Source organism: Ylistrum balloti, unplaced genomic scaffold, assembly GCF_031769215.1.
Source record: "Ylistrum balloti isolate Yb309-2 unplaced genomic scaffold, AGI_CSIRO_Ybal_v1 Utg369668, whole genome shotgun sequence".
Classification (NCBI taxonomy): Eukaryota; Metazoa; Mollusca; class Bivalvia; order Pectinida; family Pectinidae; genus Ylistrum; species Ylistrum balloti.
Genome location: NW_026781915.1, coordinates 732,287 through 747,970, shown reverse-complemented (window position 1 = coordinate 747,970; position 15,684 = coordinate 732,287). Strand labels below are relative to the sequence as shown.

Genomic DNA, 15,684 nt, shown 5'->3' with positions numbered 1-15,684 from the left:
TAAAGGTTATAGAGAATTACCTGTTGTTCCATAGCAGGTATGACATCGCTCTGGACAATATCCTTCAGTGAAGTCTCCTTCGCACGGATAATCAAGCTGGGATCAAGTTGCAATACTGGCGTCTCATTGTGAATAGCAACTGCAATGCTGTCTAGCAGTGTCCCATTTGTTTCGAAACTCAGCTTCGGATGATCTGAAGATCCAGGTGGTAGACAAGCGACTTTAATGGTATTTACTGTCGCTGTTTTTGGATCATCGGTATTCAACGCGTCCTTCACATGACCGAATATCTGACTCGAAGATATGAAGCACCCAATCCAGATGTTTCCTTTTTCTTTGAAATAAGAGTGCTTTCGAAAGCTCTCTTTATCTGCAACAAACTTTTTGCCATTAATTGTGTCAGGAAGAAGTTTGTCAATAATTATTCTTTCTTCTATAAATGACCTCAGTGGATCGGTTTCCTCTAATGAAAGCCAAACATCAGGAAGCGTCAACCGTTCACCATGTTCAATGTCCTTACTCCATTCATCGTTCCCAGGAACTTGATCCCCTATCAACCAGAGAAGCTTCTGCGGAATGGCATCTATCATGTTTTGGAAGGAATTGAATTGTTCTATCTGTCCTAACGACTCTGTAAATCTGAGTAAGCGTATACTCAGTGCAATATTACCAAATGCCACCGCAGATTCAATTATTGATCTTGTCCCGATGGCATTCGTAATGAGAGAGTTCAATCGCTCCTGACACTGCTCGAGGAGATGATAATTCCCATTAACTGCTGCTGTCTCAAATACATCAAATGTTTGCTCATCATTTAACTGTGGAATAAATTTGATAGCTAATTCATTGAAACCAAATCTAACTGCTTTCTTTGCTGCCTCAGATGGATCTGTGAGTGATCGGAGAATGATCCACTGCATCGTTTCTTCATTTGCTTTGTATCCCATGGAGAAAAGTGCTGATTTCACAAGGTTGCTGTCAAGTCCACACAGTTTGCTTATGTAGTGGATTTTATGCAATCGATAGGTCTTTTCTTCTGAATTGACTTCACACATATGTTGGACGTCAATTGGTACTTTACATATTCTCATTGGCATATGCTCCAAGACATAGCCTCTGTTGTTTTTCTTTTGAAAAATAACTCTTGTATCTTCATCCTCTGTTGATATCATTTCAGAATCACCGCTGTGATAGATTTTAGACCAACCAATGCAATTATCTAACAAACAATCAACACACCCATAGTCAATTCGGTTTCCTCCATGTTTGTCATGATTAGAAGAGACTGATTTCAATTTGTTCTTAGTCAATAACCGGAACGTTCTATGATGACCTAGAGCAACAGCAACAGCTAAAGGTGTTACCTTTTGCCTGTCCTCTTCAGATATCAGTTTGCCGTCTGTTTTGTCATTGACATGTTTTGCGATGGAAAGATTTCCGGTTTTGACAGCCAGATGGAGTATGTTTTCCAGAGAAAATGTTTCTCTCCATGTTAAACATGCCTCCTTTTCCATCAGAATATCAACCCCTTCCATATTTTGTGAGTAAATAGCCCAGCCTAGTGGCGTTAAACCATTTCCACGTCTACCAGTTGCCGACCTCTTCGCTTGTCCATCGCTCAGTTTTCCATCCATCAGCAAAAGCGATTGGAGGTTATGTTTGCTGTCTGTAGTAGTTTGTAATACGTCACATAGAGCTCTTAAAGCTTTATTGCATTTATGTGCTGCTGCTTGTATGAAGATTTCAACACACTTTTGTGGCTCATTTTCTGCTAAGCGAACAAACTCCCAAGAAGACCATTTGATAATATTTTCGGATGCATGGTCATCAGTGCGTAAAAGTAGATTTTGCAGTGTGAGTTCTCTCAGAGCAAACACATGCGGTGAAATAATCACTTCAGAAGAACTCTGTTGAATGAGAGAGTTTTCTTTAAGAAGACATCTCAGCCAGCCGACGCATTCAGAAGCAAGTTGTTTAAGAGTTTGCGTGGAACCCTTGAATAATTGTGGCCTTCCCATCGCATTTGCGTAGTCTTTAGGAGTCAGGCCCCTGATGTCGGTATTCCCCAGCGCTGATGGTCGTTTCTCTATTATAACCGACGCCAATTTTTCCATTCCATAGTAACCACAATAATGTAACGGTGACATATTGCTATTATCAGTCGAACATTCGTCTGCTGATTGCTTTTCAATAAGATAAATGCATAGATCTTCATATCCTCTGCTTGATGCTGTCTGTAGCATTAGGTCCCATTCTCTCGGTGTGACACATTCATTTTTGGTCATGGACAAGAATTGAGTCATCTGATGTACAATTCCTGGACTGCCCGTCTTTCCACTTTGCTTGATGCATTCGTCGACTTGAAGAGTTCTCAGAAATTCCTTTTCGGTTTTCAGAACACTCAGTATCTCTTTAAGTGTACTTTCTGACTTACTGTAAAATACATATTGCAAAATGTTCCACGAATTCTCATGGCGCTTTCCGAGAATATCACGTATTGGGTATTCATCCATGGAGCCAACGGTCGGCACGTTGTGCCGTAGTAAGTACTTTACAACATCAGTCTTTCCAGCCCGACAGGCTAGACAGAGATACGCAGTAAAACAAGACCTTTGCTCAGCTGTCATTCTGGGTATGTGGAGTTTGTCCAATATCGACCTGAGGAACGGGAGTTGTCCACGCTCCGCTGCGGTCGCAAGAATGGAATGCCATTTGTCACTGAGACTTCCTTCGTTTTCAAACGTTTGAAACAGGACATGTTCAAGGAAAACCCATAGATTCTTCTGCACCGCTAGCGATCCTATGCCTGACGACAAGTTCAAGCTGTATTTGCCCATGATTTCCTTTAATTCCTTGTCAATTCTAAGTTGATTAATACCATCGCTAAAATTCCGTTCATCTTCTGGGCTAGCAAAAATGAATATGCAATCGACAACGGAATATTTCCACAGTATTTGTTTCTTCATTGCCTTAATAGTGTTGGCAACGTTGCTTTTTTTGAGTTCTTTTAAGATCCATGACTTCTGCATCATCACGAGAGATAATATGCTACTGGGATTAATGTCTGTGATGTGATTCAATAACAGAGTAAGTAGTGACTCCGCATATTCCTCAGGTAGGTATGTGTCGTTTACTGGGTTTAGATAAAGAAACGAGTCCAACGGATGTGTTCTCAGCAACACATTACGTAAAACATCAATGTGTTCCATCACTTGCTCAATATCGTTACCTACCAATTCATCTTGCTTCAAACAACTCTTTAATATTTTCTGCTTTTCTTGCCATATGGTGCTAGAATAAAGTTCGCCCCATCGAAAAGGAGAAAGTTTCACATCAGTTTCCTTTGTGTGATCTTCAAAAAATTCACGCTTTTCATCATAAATATGTGCGAGAAGTTGTGAAAATGCACGATCAAGTAAATTTCTTTTTTCTGAAGACGCCATTTTCCATATAAAGGGTTCTAATGATTTTTCGGCTATTTCACCAGTCATGTTTTCTTTCAGCACATCTATTACTTCCTTGCTTCCCCCAATCACTGCATAAGCAAATGGAAAGTAACCCTGATCATCCTTTTGCCTGAAAGCATCTGGATGTATCCTTAGGATCTCCTGTACAAGCTCATAGTTTCTTGTAGCACATGCAGCATGTATAATATCGCATCCTGCTGCATCCGCTGCCTGTGCTATCTTTAAGAGTCTTTTAACAGCAACTTTTTCAGGATCGGTTTTTGTGGAATGTCTATTTTCCTTTTGGTTTGTGTTTGTATCAGAAACAGTCTCTTTTTTGTCGCTGAAGAAAGAACTCGAAGATGCAAGACACAAGGTAACATTGTTTCCCGCATTTGAAGAAATATCAATTCCGTTCTCGACGCTTGCGGTTTTCAACCTCGTACCCTGTCCAGTCTGAACGTCTTGTTTTCCATAAGCACATTGTTTTGGCTCAAAACCAGGTATTGCTCTTTCGTTGTATCCGTTTGCTCCAGATATAAGCAGCAGTGATGCTGTAGACCAGTGTTTGTTTGCAAGAGCATACCAAAGAGCGGATGCGTCGGCTGAATCATACTGATTAATAATTTTCTTTCTGCTTATGTTTGCCGGTATACGTTTCAATATGGTCTCTAAGCCACGTGTATGCCCGATTTGTGATAAATAGTGTAAAATTGTCATTTCATGCTGGTCAGACTGACAACACATTTCTAACCATTTTTCGTTTCCGGTAATTAACGCGTCAAGCAGTTTCACCATACTATCCACTAACTTGAAATCGGACCGTTTTGTAATGGTTTGAAGCAAGAATGGAATTGGAGTTGAAGAACTCTCGGTAGCTGAAGAGAAAAACTTCACTGAAGCCTCCACTATCATCCGTAAGAGATCCTTTGGCGCTTCTAAAGCCCATTCCGGTTTTCTTAAAAGAAACAAAATAGATAGTTATGAACAAAATGAAAATTAAACATTTTATGTCTTACAGTAATTAAAAAGCAAATTTTTGAACTCAAATATACACAATATTGTTAAAAATGAAAATAAAGTGGGGAAATCCAAGGTTCAAAAAGAGGACAATACGGCCAATCAAATGTATATCATTTAAAATGTTCAAATCATGATACAATCAGTCACGTCACATCATGGCATCAGTAACATAAACACTAACAATCTATAGTTTTAACCAATAACGCATCACTGAAAAGCTTGTATCAGACCTCTCATACGACCTATATTTAACGGGGACCTTTTTCATACTAGTTTTAAAAGTTCCAAACCGAAAGTGTTAGAAAATTGCGGGAATGAGCAGTGATATTTGACTCATTATTCTCACGACATTTCAATGGACATTAAGTCTGTAGGGAATGCAACGCATCGTCTTTAAATATTTTACAACTTTTAATATCCTTTAAATAACCCTTAATTTCTATGAACCTTGCTAAGCGACTGCGAAATTGCCTATTGCACAAACACTGACACTATTTTACAATAGCATATATTAGTGTGGGTATACCTGTCGCTTCTTATGCCTTGTAACATGGGTAAGACTGCTGCTCCAGCGTTTACAGTGCATAGAAATTCGGCCACACTCCAGAGTTTTGACTTTAGGGCAGCTCCTAGAGGATTGTCTCCGGAGTCGGAACAGTACGAGGGTTTTACTTTATCGTTTCTGTAACTCACATAGAAATTTTTTTTAAATATGTGTATAAGTCACAGGACCTTAATTTCCGGTATAATATCAAGCATTTTTGAAATGCAAATAAATAGTATAATAGCAATCGAAAGCAATGGAAACAATTTCATAAATCCATCACTTATGCAACACAATGATTCTTTGATATTTGAGGCGGCATAACAATTATATAGTAAATAATAAGCTTACACGTGATAATCAAACTCAGTGACATGTCTCAGTTTTATTGTGTCCGATTCAAACACCCAAAACAAATACACCTATTAAATCGAAGGTCTTCATGATTCAGTAAGATAAATTATCTTCATGGCTTTACAAACATAAATAATAGAGAAACTTGTATATAATGAAATGGCTTTGCTATCTGTTAAAAATGCTATTACAATTTAAGTGACCATGACATTTACCCTTGATTTACCTAATGAATTAAGCGTGAAGTAATTATTCTTGATATTATATAATTGTAATTTGAGTTGTTTGATATACTGGATTCCGACGTAGAACACCTGTATTACCTGCTACAAAGATCCTTTGCTATCTTTAGCCTGTGTTTCTCTAAGGCCGAGGTTTCCCCATAGACAGTGTGTAATCGATCCATCCAAAAGTGCATATCTGTGGTCAGATAATAGGAACAAAGGTCAGTGTAAATTACACATACGTGTTCATAATAGTTTACTTGTAATGTAAATGTAATATTGATGTAATAAAGAGAAATAAATATTTTTCTGGCATTCATATCATAAAAATAAAGAAACATTTAAATTCGCAGCCCTTATAAATCAATACAAACGAAGCCTATCTTTGAAAAAAAATTGCAAGGTAAGTTGTACATGTGATATAAATGTGCGTTGTGGAAGCCGAGTTGCACGGTTTCCAAACTCCACACAACTATTATATTAAAAGGCATTGCTTCCTTTTATTAAACTGATATTAATTTGAATGAGTGTAACCTTTCTGTCATATCACGATTATCGCGACGAATTTGAAATTAAAACAAATTAAAACGTTTAGGTCCGTATTTGATACACATGTACGAGAAAAAGAATTTAATGGAAATGGAATTTACAGTGCTGACAATATGTAAAATCAGATTTCGGTCTTCACACAAAAGATTAAGATTCCGCTGCAGATTTAGCCCTCCACTGACCTCTAACAGCTCAATTGGCCTCGGATGAAATGCGTTAAATTTATTATAATTTTAGTTTACCTTTGTGTCTGTCTTTGGCGCAGCAAGCGAGGAGAGTATCACTGTTGATTTCAGCTTTCTTGTCAATTAGGAATTTGTACACAGGCCAGTTTCCACACGCAGCTGCCACATCAACTGCCCTGATGCCATTGGTCGACACCTTGTTGATGTCAATATCTGTGCCACACTAGAACAAACAATAGGAAAAGGACATATAAATACTGACAAAGGACTTGGTGGTCATCCATTCATGCCATACTATATATATATGTATCCTGGTAATTATGCATGCAAAAGAGTAGTGATAGCAATAGTGTGGTCAAGAAAATGTTTCAATTCCTCAACACAATCTGCACCTGGGGATCTGGGAATGTAGTTAATTGGTATCTCTTCTCCTTCAGACACAAATAAGTCATTACTAATACATAATCCCTAGTCCTTTGACCAGACACATTTCGACATTTTGCCAAAACAAATTTACTTTTAGCTTTTTAGTTTTTAAGATGATGAACATTAGCGCATACGAAAAATATACATACCTTGATGAAGTCCTTCACGTACTCTACGTTGTCCAGCGCACACACCATATGGAGGAGATGAAGACCTTCAGGCAGATCCACAGGAACATATTCAACCTTTCCATTGGCAGCCAACCTTTTGTCATATCCACACCGACCACTGATCGAAAGATCACAACATGTACGGATGAAGCAGCTGATACCATCTCGACAAGTCGGTTGTTTGAAGAGTTTGCTATCGACATGTTGAAGAATATTGAAGATATTTGGCAGCATTTTAATCAACCTGAATATATCGGGAGTGCCCTTGCGTTGTATTGACATTAACTGTGCGATGTAAACTGCCTTTTGGAGAAAGGGATCCTTTATGTTTTCTACTTTTGATCTCGTTATTTCATCCATATCGTCTAGTGGACCGGTATCTTTATTAAATTCCTTGATTCCAGTTTGTAATAAGACCTGAAGGATTGTCTTTGGTACCTCTGCAGAACATGCTAATAACAACATATAATCGATATATTGTGGTTCATGCATGTGATTCATTTTCCGGTCCATCATCCTCTTTTTGAAGGAATGTTGAAATCGACATGGCGTCTCACTCATTGCACATTTCCATATCGTTGAAACATCTTTATTCAAAATACGTTCCGCTACCTTATAGAACTTTCCTTCCATAGCTGCGAGAAAACATTCGCAGCAACCATGCAGGAATTTGTCGGCGTTTGTCCTTTGAGAATGAGTATTGAGATAAACTTTGCCTAAATTAATCCCTTCGTCTATTAATTGGCAAGCGATGTCTTCTATTTTCGATTTGAGGAATATTCTCGATTTTCGGTCGTACACTCTTGAAAGAATTTTTCCAAGAGAGGTCGATTCTGGAAATTTTTTCTTTGGTATATCAAATAGCAGATACTGTCTGTTCACTGGGTGTTCTGTCAGAATTCCTTGTGTGTTTTGTTCCATCATTTCAGGATACAGCTTGCCAAGAACTTTTATTAAATCAGTCGTGATGTGTGGGCTTCGACAAGCAATGTCTAACAAAACGCGTTCGTCAATTTCATCTTCGTCTTTGTTATCATCCTCTTCGTCGTCTTCGTCTTCATTTTTGTCTTTCTTTTGAGAATAAGTTTTCCTTTTGACTGTCTCAAGCATTGCATGGTGTCCCTTGTAAGCTGCTATCAACAATGCAACAGATTTGTTTCTTCTGGAAGATTTGTCTAGAACCATCTTAAATACATCTTCATCGTTGTTTCTCACGACAACTTCTAATGGCGTATATCCCTTTAAATAACACTGTTTGTAGCAGAATTTGCCCTTTTGAATTGAACAGCCGTCGTGAGTGACTTTACCGGTCTCCAGCCTTTTGTCAACAAGATGACCTTTTGCAATCAGAGAACTTAGTAAAACCTTCCTTGTGTTGTCGCTCTTGCTCTTTTTCTTTTGCATAAGAACTCTGTACACTAGACTTGGGTTAGGCTGTGATGGTAGCAGGTCTAGTAATGTTTGTACAACTTTCACCGATCCTCGATCAATAGCGAGTTCTATTAAACTTCTACCGAAATTATCAGTTTGATTGATGTATTCCGGGTTAAATTTCACCAGTTTCTTTACCAACAAAATATTTCCTGTTTTCACAGCGTTAAACACGGGCGAGATGACTTCTTGTTGAAAGATGTAATGGTGTTTAAAAGCTTTGTGAGCAATCTTGCGTATTTCACCCTCTCCTTCATGCCGTTTTTTCCCTGCCAACGTGCATTTGTGAGGTCTAGAAAAACAAGAGCATTGCATATTCATTATAAATTTATCACGACATAATTTGAGAAAACGTCTGTCGACACAAAAAACATAGCGGGGAACATTATTAGCTGAATGATACATTAATACATGTTCGTATGAAATAGACAGAGTTGTCTTAATATTGCTTGATAACTCTATCAGCAAAGTCAGCAAAGAAAGAAATTGCGCATTAAAAACATGGTTGATAAACTTTTTTGATTCTCTATTAAGATTTTGCATAATTGATGAATATATATCAATGGGGGACTGACAGGAGTAAGTATTTACCCTCGGTATGCTGAAAGCATGCCTACGAAATCTTTACATCTCGTGCACGCGTTTGTCTCCTTCTTTGGTGACTTTCTAGGTTTCAAATTTGTTGTTGATTCAATGCCTTTTCGAGAATTCCACGAAGCCACTCTCAATCCATGATTGAATGGTCCCTCCAACTTCTCGTCGGTCTCTGAATCCGTAAAGTACACTTTCCCCTTTTCCTTAGACATATCCAACACCGTCGCTCGAAAGCGAGAGACAATAATTTCTCGACACCACCCAGAGTGTTTCACCGAATCCACCCAGAGAGTTCTTTTGAAGTACTTTCCTTTCTCTGTTTTCTCAACAGAGAAGTATTTCGCGAGGACGAGATCTGCTATTTTTTCCGGCATCCCGACAAGATGATGAAGTATACACTGGCCGTAGCTGTCAGTGGCTGATATGTTAATTTTGCTGGCATAATTAGAAACCAAGAACTGGACTACTTCAAATTTTCCAGAATACGCAGCTGCGAGCAGTGGTGTTCTTCCACTTGCATTCTGATTGCCTGCTTCAACTTGTTTATTTGAGCTCAACAGCACTTTGACGGACTGTAGATGCCCTTTTGCGCATGCATAGTGCAGTGGACTTCCTCCTCGCCAGTCAACCGCATTTGGATTACAGTTTCCATTCAAAAGCTCATTGATGGCTTTACAACTATCGCGCTCTGCTGCTTCATGTAATGGTGATCTCCCCATGAAATCCCTGTCGTTGAAGTTTGCTCCGATTGACTTCAAAAGCATTAAGGAATTTGGTAGGTTGTGACGAGCACAGTCGAATACGTAAGTCTCCAGTACTCCATCTTCCTTCTGCAACAGGGGAATTACGTTCTTTAAAAGTTTTTCCCAGTCTTTAAGTTCTTTTTCTCTGCTCTTTCCGTCTTTGCTTACTTTGCTAAGTATTGTGTCAATGTGTTCTATTAGGGTACACACAAAACTTTCGTCCATGACAAGGGATGGTTTCATCATTTGTATTTCTGAACAGATTGTATAACACTTCTGTTTCACTGCTAGAGATACACCTTTGCATACATCGGAATCTTCCATGTCCGGATACAGGAGCAAATATGCAACATCTTCATTTCCTTTAGCACATGCTCTATGAAACGGTAAAAATCCGTTCACATCTCTCTTTGATAAACTAAACTTATTTGAAATCAGATGTCCCACAACATCCTTGTCACCCATGTCAGCCGCGATGTGTAATAGATCTTCACCGAGATTGTCGTCAACAACAGGTTGAACGCTCGCAGTTATTTTTCTTGAGATTTTTATATCCCTTTTCTTTAAGGCAAACCACGTAATATGATATTTCAGGACTTCGTCAATACAGTCTGTTTGAAGTTTTGAAATGATGAAATCCAGATCCTTGGAAGACTGCTGAAGTAATAAATCTATACAGCTATTTCCATATACGTCTTTCCGTGTCAAGTCGGAGTTTAACTGGAGAAGATATACAGCAGTCTGTAGCTTTCGCCTGTAGAGAGCACAGTGTAGAGGAGTCTTTTGGTTCACGTCTTGCTGAAAGATAAGATCTTTGCCAATAGCGGCTATCAATAACTCACAAATCTCTAGGTGACCACTCTCTGCGGCATAATGGAGAGGAACGGCGCCTCTCTGATCCTTCAAGTTTTGCACGTAGGTATTCCCTGGTAGTTGATGAATTGCGGTCTCCAGTTCTTTCTTCTGGTTACATGCGGCATAACCATGAATAGCTGTAGCCCGGTTTTCTGAAACGACATTATTTTGAAATGAGACGTCGATTAATTTGCCGATAATCTTAACAATATAATAGTGAACACAAAATTTTCCACGCTAAGAAATTGGGTAATATTTCTAATTCAATGGAAGAGAATTGAACTCGAGAAGCAACAACAGCATATCATGATAATACACCAGCGTGTTTTACCGACGAGTTTTTCCTTCCAAGACATTATGTCGCTTGGAATAAAGCTAAAACCCTCCAACATGCCGGCACTGAGTTCCTCTTGAAGTTTGTCTGCAGGCCAATGGCTAACCTTACTCCGCTCAAACAGGAAGACCACGCACGCACATGTTACCAAATGACGTCTCCCATCGATGTCATGTGACAACTGCAATGAGAAATAAAGCATTCATTTATATTCGATTCGTAAACTTCACAAGAATATATAAAGACATCGTTTGATTGCTAGCTCGTCTAGCTGTTCAGCCAAACATTTGTCCTGTCATCTACTACTATTCTTAATACAATCAAATATGGGCCATAATCTTATTGTAATACTATTTACTCAAAAAGTGGAATTAATGATATTGAAATTTTAAAGAACTCCAAACAGCATTTGACCAATCTTCAACACACTCTTCTGCTATGAGAACGTTTAATATTTCCAGTCTGCACTTAACCATATCCAATTCAAGGAAGAAATATGCAGAAAATAATTGAGTTGCTGATTGACAACATCTTCGTCAAGTTTGGTGGTAAGATCCTTCAATAGGCTATTAGCATTCCTATAGAAACTAACTGTACCTCTTTGTTAACTTACGATGTTAAATCTATCGAAGAGCTTTTCTTTGTGCGATATGAAGCTGGACGTGTTTTATGCTGGGGTTTTTTGCCTGTTGGTTCCGTTGCTGTATACCTTGTTCACATTTGAGGCTGTGACTTGACTTAAATTGACCAAAATTTACATGGTTGGTGTCGTCGATAACAAAAAACACTCACGCTTCCTTAACCTTCATGTTATCTCAGAGTCGCAGTGTTATTCTTGCTTTTGTTCATATTTTGCCCTACTTTTATTGAATTTTAAATCATGGTTATATTCACAGTCTTACCTCTTTGTAGTGCACGCCCGGATATAAAAAGCTGTCGGATGGCATTTTTTGTCGGCGATCTGTCCTATTGTAACTTTGTGTTACTGCGAGATTTGGTAGCTTTGGCAAAATGTCAAATATGGTCAGCTGTCTCTCTCTGGAATTGATGACTTCTTTGGTCTTACAGAGGAAAATAAAACCCCCATCAAAGTGTGTTTTGAAGTGTGCGTTGACTGGTCGCCTGAGTTCTGACAGCTTACTATTTAAATTGACCGACATGTAATGGTAGGCTACACAGGGCTGTGTCCGACTGACCAGTTGGAATCTGACCAGCAGGCCCTTTCTTTCACCAGGGGTGGTGGGACGTGAAGAGTACAAGTACACACTTTCGCTGTCGTCATCTTCACGCTCCAGCCCCTTTGTCCTCTCAATTACTCTGAAACAAAACGTCAACATGTCATCCAAGAGCAGAATATTAAAATCTGAAAGTTTTTAGTCTAAGCGTGCAACCATTGTAGAACCAAACAAGCATATTCAATTACACAATATTCAGTATATGACACAACACAACAGTTCCTAATAAACACGAAGTTCTGGAAAAATAAAGACCACGACCGCGGGCATATTCAACTACTTAAGAACGCAGCGCAGAAGACCATAACAAACAAATTCAGTGACATAAGGGTGTAAAATTCAATGTATATCACCGTAGAACACAACAAATATGTTCAATTACCAAGGAATACAACGGTCATGTTCAGTTATTTTGGAACGCAACAACCATATTCGGTTATCAAGGAACATGAAACTCAGGGCATGTTGTTGTAGAACACAACAGCTACGTAAGTTACCAAGGACCAAAATGTTCAGTGTATTTCATCGTGGAGGATATATAATAATATAAGTAATCTCTTTAAACACTGGTGTTAAATGTTAAAGATGACAGAAACTGCATGCGTGAACAATTACAGCTAGCAAATAATTAAGTAGGTTTAACGTGTAATGAAATTAAAGTCTAAAGACAAATACACATCAGAAACCGTCAAATTTCCATTTATTTGTGTATAGAAAGAAGTAAATAAATACAGTCAATAAATATCCCCTGCAAATCTCATAAATAATGACTATTCGCAGATAAGCATATGGTATTGTATGTCAGTCTCTACTTGACGGCCATAACGGCAGTTGTTCAGGCACTTGATCGATTACGACATAAGTTTATATCTGTGTTCCAAAGCACGTACACGAATTTGAACCCTGTATGTTCAATAATGTTGACGAAAATGACAAAACTACAATTAATCCTCCTGAAATATAGCATAACAGAGAAAAAATACAAGTTTAGTTGTTTACACTGCTCCTTGACGCCCACAATCACAGTCATGGAACTACATAGCTGTATGAAATTGTATCGCCCAAAATAAAAATGAGGACTGATAAAAACGTGTATGATTGATGGTTTGTATTTCTTAGACAAAATATGTTAAGACTAATTGAGTTTCGTACACTTTGAAAACATTTGATACACTGTATTATAAATCTCAGAAAGGACTACATGAATTGTGTTATCAAGCAAAATGCAAAGACAGAAAGTTTTAAATGAATCAACTGTCAAATGAAAAATGAATGAATATTGAACATAAAGAGAAAATAACAAAATTATTAAGTATTAAGAATACGTCCCTCCTTCCAACAGTTTGCATAACATGATGTGTGACCGCAATGCACTTCTAAAGTAACTTTTATTGAAAAAAACAAAATAAGATAGAACCTGTTGAGCTCATTTAGGGATATATCATGTGTATGGGGAAACTCGTAAAATCTTGGAAGACGATACAATAGACTGAATAAGATACGGAGAAGCGAAATCTATGAATTAACCTACAACTGACTCTTCATTTTAAGACTCGACGTTGATGCTAAAATCAAAATTTGGTGAAAGAAATGTCAAAAACCAGATGGAGAGGTGCACTGACCCTTACATTTTCACCGAGTATAAGTGTTTTAAATGATAATGATAAAAAGATCACTTAAGAAAAAATGTTTTTGAACACAATTAGTGATCAAAATATGACATCATGATTATATAACTGGGCAGTATATCGTTGTAAAGATGAAAATAATTTTAACGAGTGAATACAGGTACTGTTTGTTAAGATAGTATCATCATTACAAATTTGAAGACAGGGGAAAAAACCAAACTCTGACTTGTAAAATACAAAAGGTACCATCGGAAAATAAAAGACAGATGATAGTATCCAAACATTTCAATACAAATTTAGAGTAAGGTACGGTACAGTCAAACAATGAGTTAAACTACATCATACATGTACTTCTAGGACTCGAAAATGGTGCTAAGAGCGTAAATTTAAAGTCCTGGAAGCAACAGGAAAATCCGAAGTGATCTAAAGAAAAAGACAAAATCTCGATGAGGATGTGTTATGATTACATATACATTGTTATAAAATATTGTTTAAAATGGAAAAAATATAACATTGAAGACTATAGTATTTTTCTAATGAATGAAGCGCACTATATTTAGTGACCAATTTCAACGTAGGGCGTGTGGTATGGTTCAATCGTAAATTGTGTTTATAACAGCAGCAGTGCTAATCATAAGAAAAAGTGTTTTTGTAGAGGGATTACCGAAAAGAGACAATATCAAATTGATACCAAGAACTACAAAAAGAGTACCAACACCTCAACAGAATTTTGATTCAAACTCAAATTCGATGGAAGTAGTGCAAAATATGAATAGAAATTAGCACTGTAACAAATCAGAAGATGTATTATTTGCTCATGAAATTTCTTTGGATATAATAGGTTGGATTATATATATAAAGGGACCTTTCATGCTCGAACTTCTTTTTTTTTCCAGAAGATTAGTGTCGGTTATAAAACACAAAACGGTATCGTGAAAATAGCGACGTAAATAATAGCAACCAAGGTTTTTATCTCAAAGTCACATACACTGCTATTGTTCAAAGGACCTCTATAATCTACAATCTAATATAAAATATAAATATTTGAAGTCAAAACAATTCAACAATAGCATAAATACATACAAAAATATCCAACAGTTAAAAATTATAGCAAATATAGTTGATCTGAAAACATGTCGGTAAAGTAATACACCAGTCACATTCCTTCTTTTAAATACGTTTAAATGGAAGGTAACTTTGTTCCCTGGTGTTGTGTAACTCGCGCTGTGAATACTACTATTATATTTAGTTATATACATATACATATGTACATGTACCAGGTACATTTAAAGGCTCAGGACACAGCTAGTGGGTCTACATGAACGTAGTCTACCACGAACCCATTGTCTATTGTGCTTCCTGGTGTAATAATTTTCTCGGGAGACAAAATTAAGGCTTTAATAAACATATATAACGAATGCTTATCAGTGGCCCTTACTTATTCTGCACGTTTATTTGAAAAATGTGTTGGTTATCTTTATTAGCAAGGTCAGATCATGTCATAAACGAAGTAAAGACACACGAAATATTTCATGTAACTTTCCCCAAGTGTTTCAGATGTTGGATACTGAAATATTCTTTTGATTTACAGGCATATATCTCGTGCATACTTAAAGCGATAAAGTGAACACGTTGGCTCAGTGTTGACGCATACTAAATCGATACCGATCGACGAAGAAAGGTTACTCTTTAAAAGCAAACAGTACATAGATACATCTTTTAAAGATAGGTAGAATCCGATACTAGCCCTTGTTTATTGTAATGGATAGAGAATCTAAGACGAACGACTCTAGGTCAGCACTCTGTATGCGCCTTATCTACAGATAATCTCACACTATCTCTAATGTACTGTGAAACAACTATCTAACTTCAGAACTAAGTCGATAGGTAGCTTCCTGTTCAGCAGTAATTTGCCAGTGATGATGTTCTAACGTCTCATTAAA

The 15,684-nt window shown here is 37.5% G+C and overlaps 1 protein-coding gene across 1 annotated transcript in view; it reads right to left on the bottom strand.

The window, feature by feature from the left end:
- The window catches only part of LOC132561136 (uncharacterized), a 60,111-nt gene that overhangs the window by 43,981 nt on the left and 446 nt on the right, over window positions 1–15,684 (bottom strand). Inside the window, exons 2-9 of the mRNA XM_060225868.1 lie at window positions 11,781–12,195; window positions 10,876–11,059; window positions 8,944–10,696; window positions 6,901–8,644; window positions 6,383–6,548; window positions 5,691–5,787; window positions 4,996–5,151; window positions 21–4,404 (exon numbers count right to left, since the gene is read on the bottom strand). Coding sequence (XP_060081851.1) covers window positions 21–4,404; window positions 4,996–5,151; window positions 5,691–5,787; window positions 6,383–6,548; window positions 6,901–8,644; window positions 8,944–10,696; window positions 10,876–11,059; window positions 11,781–12,195 — 8,899 coding nt within the window. The remainder of the gene's footprint in view (window positions 1–20; window positions 4,405–4,995; window positions 5,152–5,690; window positions 5,788–6,382; window positions 6,549–6,900; window positions 8,645–8,943; window positions 10,697–10,875; window positions 11,060–11,780; window positions 12,196–15,684) is intronic.